At 33.7% G+C, this 5320-nt stretch overlaps 1 protein-coding gene across 1 annotated transcript; it reads left to right on the top strand.

Annotated features, from left to right (window-relative positions):
- Positions 1 to 1487: 1487 nt before the first annotated feature.
- On the top strand, positions 1488 to 3188 carry LOC149541233 (uncharacterized). The gene is made up of 2 exons (XM_089802797.1): positions 1488 to 1601; positions 2874 to 3188. Exons 1-2 carry the CDS (start codon positions 1488 to 1490, stop codon positions 3186 to 3188), a joined length of 429 nt encoding a protein of 142 aa, XP_089658923.1.
- The last annotated feature ends 2132 nt before the right edge of the window (positions 3189 to 5320 follow it).

Genomic DNA, 5320 nt, shown 5'->3' with positions numbered 1-5320 from the left:
TGAAGCATTCGGATAAAGAAGAATTTACTAATTACTATGACATCACATTAATGGTTTATCTCTTCTAAACTCTAGTCAAATAACAATTCCATTTAAAACTATAATCCTTTGGAAATAAATTTCTCTCTTTTTTTTAATATAACTTAAATTAAATGAGACCTAAATAATAAAATAATTCATGAAACATTATCTATAATTCTAACAATACTTTAATATAAGATAAAAATAAAATAATGTTAACTATAATTTTAAAACAATTATATTTGTTAACATTTTAACAAAATCCACAAATTAACTTGATCAATTACTTAATATTCATTTTTAAAAAAACATTCCAATAATTTACGTAGCATAATTATCAAAAATAATTAAAACAAGATCCTTCTCTTTATAATAGCCACGAACATTATGAAGGAATAATAGTGACACAACATAATATGTTATATTTAAATTTAATCAATTAATCATAATACATTGGCAAAAGAAAACCAGTATTTTCAATTAATAGAACAAAAAAAATTAACCTATCTAAACTAAAATTTAATTAAAACTAAATCTAAAATATCACTAATTACTAATCCTATTTTAAAAAACTTAACTATTTTAATAAACATCTAACAACAATAAACTACCAATGCTCTTAGTAATACTACTAATATTATGTAAATGCTCACTAAAATAACAAAACTAATTTAAAAAAAAAAAAAACACCCTAACTACCCGTAAACCCCATGCTACACCCAACCCGAGCGCTTAAAGCGCATGGCCCACGCAAACTGCCCAAGTGGCTTATCCGACACGTGGGCACAAGCCCCAATAGACCCCCCACTGACACAACTCGCTGACCAAGGGGCAGAATTCGCAGAGGTCAATATAAATTCCTGAACGCACGGCACGGCACCCCCGACGTGACAGGCAGCGGACGGAACGGCGTTGAGAGGCCGAGTGCAATATCGTGGCTATTTAGCCAGTGCCTGGGAATTTGTGGTCGTCAAATCTGTCACATCGAGACTGTACGCAACATCTACCCACTGTATTGAAGTTGAAGCAGGTAAGGTCGACCCAGAAATAGAGTTGATTGAGACTGATGTGAACTCACGTCAATCAAACTGACATTCTCAACTTGTTGATGGACTGTTGATTGAGATTGTTATGGATTCACATCTCATCGCATGATACAGAGCTGAAAATGTCAGAAAATCTTCTGCAGAGATCTTTGACATTATAGAAATTTATCCCCCTTACCAAGGACGCGGATAGCTCTGCAGACATGATTACGTTGAAATAAATCTGATGTGGATGAAAATATCAAAACAGCTGGAAGGCACCATGAGAGATGAATTTTCCCCGTAGAGCCAGTGAGTACAAATAATCTATGCATCAATCTGTTTGTACACAATGTGTTATTGTGACTGTTTTTCAGTTTTCCCATTGCTGAGTTGTGGACTGCATTGAAGCTCCGGAGTCTGTGAGGCTGTGGAGGAGAAATGGATTTTCCATTGGGGAGGAGAAAAGCTCCGATGAATTCAGGTACGAGGAAACGAGCAGCTTCCAGCAATACGTCGTCCGATGATAGTGTGAGTGCACCTCCGAAGAAGAAGGTAAGGCTTCATTTCAAGAATATATTTTCTTCAGTATTGACACAAATATAGCATCGAGTCTTCTTTCATCTGCATTAGGTTTGATCAAATTCCATGGAGCTGGGACAAAGACAGGGTATTGGCTAAATCGTTAAGGAAACTTTGAAAAGGTGTCCCCCTTAGTAAGATATTTTACTCCCCCTTAGTAAGATATTTTACGATTTAGACGTTGCCCAAAGTTAGAGCTATTTTTGTAAAAACTGTTTGTTAATAGAACAAGATCGTAATCACTTTTCCCCCCGTATTCATCATAGATCACGAAGTTTCCCTTTTCTAAGTTTCACGTTTTTTTAAGTCATCTTTTCTTGGGACGAACTTTGAAATTTTGTCTCCTAATATTTTTCTCATTATCAAAACCAAAGGCCTTTGATATTAGGACACCATTAGATTTTTAAAAATATTTGGGACATATAATATTCTGCACACCAAATTAATGGCAATAGAGCCGTGTTGAAAAAGGCATGGTGAAATAATTATTTTTATTGAACTGATGGAGGGATTGGCATTCAAACATATCGATTCAGTTTTAGATTGTTATCAACTTATGGAAAAATAAGTGGCACCCATTCATAAAACCATATTCAAATTGATTACGATACATGTATTCTACGTAATCGTGGTGTAAGATGTTTCATCTATCGAATCAATCGGTCAACTGTGAATTTTTATGCTGAATGAAAACTATCGAATAACTCTTTTCTGAGAGCTGTGGACATTTTCGTAGGCCCACCAAAGAATAATAATAATGTTTAATTGCCTCCGAAATCCTGACCCCCCATAAACAACGGAAATTCAGCTGCATCGGACTTTCATTATTATAGACAATGAGGTTACCATATATATAGACATAAGGGAAAATGTTGTCAATTTTTCTTTTAATTTAAAATTATTTCTAGCCAAAACAAACTCTGAAGAATATTCATTAATCCTTTTCTACAAGCTGTAATGCCAATGAAATGAACTCTGTTATTTTCTTTATTTTTCTATCATCTTGCTGAAACTCCACAATATTTTATCATTATATTTCTTTACGAATACTGTTACGTTACAATGTCTGTTTGGGTCTACCTATAGGGGATGAATGAAAATTCCAATTTCTTGTGGGTGATTTTATTTACTGAGCAGTGAGATATTATGGTTTTTATGTATAAAGGGGAATGAATATTGCTGCCAAGGGGTGGAATGGATCCTTAGTATTAAAATAGACTTGTGATTGTCTCCATTGTTGAACAGGTTAATATTACAGTGCAGTTGACTGCAGAAAAAATATTGAAACTTTGTGAAGAGGGTCTCTTTGTATCACTCGAGGATCTCAAACCTTCAAGCTACTTGCCGCTGCACTTGAAGCCCTATTTTGAAGAGAGAAAAAATGCTGATCAGGACGTCAACGACGCTGACTGCTCTGAATGCCCTGGCAACAGCTGTGAAAAATTATTGGACGCTCTTGACTTGTGCAAAGTGGAATCTAATGATGTACACAGAAGAGAACAAAAAAGTGATAACAGGCGGGAAGGCATGCAACAGTGGAAAAGGAATCAAAATGACTGACTGCATTTTGATCAAAGGCAATGCTATTTTATTTTTGATAATACTTCATTAATCTGAGAAGCGTTCAACAGTCAGTTGAAAAACCTTTGTTAACAGATATATTAGCTATTTAAGTTGACATCTACTATCCTGTCTTAAAATCTAGGTTGGCAGCAATTCTCTACCAGGAGTTTGGCCCATTGAACTTTATTTTTGAACAAACATGAAATCAATATAATGTCTAGATAGAAAGGAAATTAAATGAAAAGTTATTCATCATTTTTTCAAGATTCTAGATATAAGCTACCATGCTCATCTTAGATTTTTCTACAAATGACTAAGTAGCTTTTAAATAAAAGGCCAACACAAATATGGGCTGGGTTTAAACAACATGTTAAGAAGCTAGATATAAGATACCATGCTCATTTTAGATTCTCCTACAAATGACCAACTTTAATAGCTTTTAAATAAGTTTAAAGAAATAAACCCCAACAGAAATATGGGCAGATTTTAAACAACACATTTTTTGAGCAGAGATTTGTTTACGTTATATCTGAAATTACAATCATTTTTCCAATTAGACCCATCTAGTATGATTTGAGATAAACCATTTAAACCTATCAACCCTTAGAAATGTGATTTAAGTCAAACCAAATGTTACATCTTATAATGACTGAGTAACTTAGCTTTCTTTCAAATGACTGAGCACCAGTACCTACTAAATAAGTTTCAAAGATATTTACCAATGAGATATATGGTTCACATTCAAACAGCACATTCTAATTAGTTCATCTGAAATCGTACTTACTTTCTCAATAAGACCCAATCTAATATCATTTAAGATGAACCCGATTTAAGTGACAGAGAAAAATACATATCCTACTATCCCAAGGTCATTGTATGTGAAATCACATACATAATCCTTCCGAGTAATGTTTATAAACAAATCAACATTAACAGAATTTGTAAGAAAATAAAATTTAAGCCCAATCCAAATTGTGACTTGTCCGGTAGGTTTATCTGAAATCATATTCACTTTTCCAGTAGAACCCATTAAACCATCTAAACAATCAACGTTCAGAATTTGAAAATTTTCAGATCATTCTAAGATCTAATTATAGAATCATTAAGACCATGACAATTATGGGCATAAGCAGCACAATCTAAATTGTGACTTGTTTAGTTGGTTTATCTAAAACCATATTCACTTTTTCAATAGAACCGATTGAACCATCTAAGCAATCAATGTCTAGAATGTGAAATTTTTCAAAACCACTCTATCCAAGATCATATAAACAAATTCACAATTCCTTACCTCCAACATGTAGACCAAAGCCTGAATGGCCCCTCCAACACCCATTTTTCCATTATTCTTATCCACAACAGCAAGACTGCACAGAACTGAAACCCCATTTTCTCTCAGTTCTTCACTGCCATTGCAATCACCATATCTTATCAAATGTGAAATACATTGAATGGCTTCAAGAGACCCCATCCTCTCCTTTAACTTATCGTTCACAGATAGATTCAGCAGTATTTCCAAAGCAAGCTCGTTTGTTTCAAGATCACCACCTTCACATGAAGAGGAAGAAGATAGCAATTCCAAAAGAGAAGGGATTGCAGATTTGTTATGTGCCACCAAATTCCTGTTTTCTTCATTTAGTCTTGTCAATTTTCTAAGGCCTTCCAAAGCATGCGTTCTTAAAAGCCTATCTTGGCTTCCTATGTTTGAGATAAAATCATCCATGACTGTATTTCCCTTCGCATCTTCTCTCATATTTCCAGGCATTTCGCTTTCTTCTCAGAAGGCCTTTCCATTGTAGACCTAATATACTTTTTTGGTGATCTTCCCGAGGTTTTCAAACATTGTAAACTTCGGAGGTTTTCAACATGGTAAACTTCGGAAGGCTCTTGTTGATTTAGATTTTCCCAAGGTCTTTTGCGGGAGATTGGTTCAATGCTAATATATGTAGTTACAAAAATGCAAATTGAAATTTTAACAATTGCTACGTCGTGTCATATTTGCTGAATCATTAATTACAGTTATAATATTTGCTATAATAAAATTGATAATATTCAATATAATTAAGATTAATAAGAAAATTTTAATGATATTTTCTATCAATTAACAATTTAAATATAAGTTGGATATA

Source organism: Cupressus sempervirens, chromosome 9 (genome assembly GCF_028749045.1).
Source record: "Cupressus sempervirens isolate cs-2001-9-10 chromosome 9, ASM2874904v1, whole genome shotgun sequence".
Taxonomy (NCBI): domain Eukaryota; kingdom Viridiplantae; phylum Streptophyta; class Pinopsida; order Cupressales; family Cupressaceae; genus Cupressus; species Cupressus sempervirens.
The sequence above is the reverse complement of the archived record's forward strand: the minus strand, read 5'-3'. Positions and strand labels throughout refer to the sequence as shown.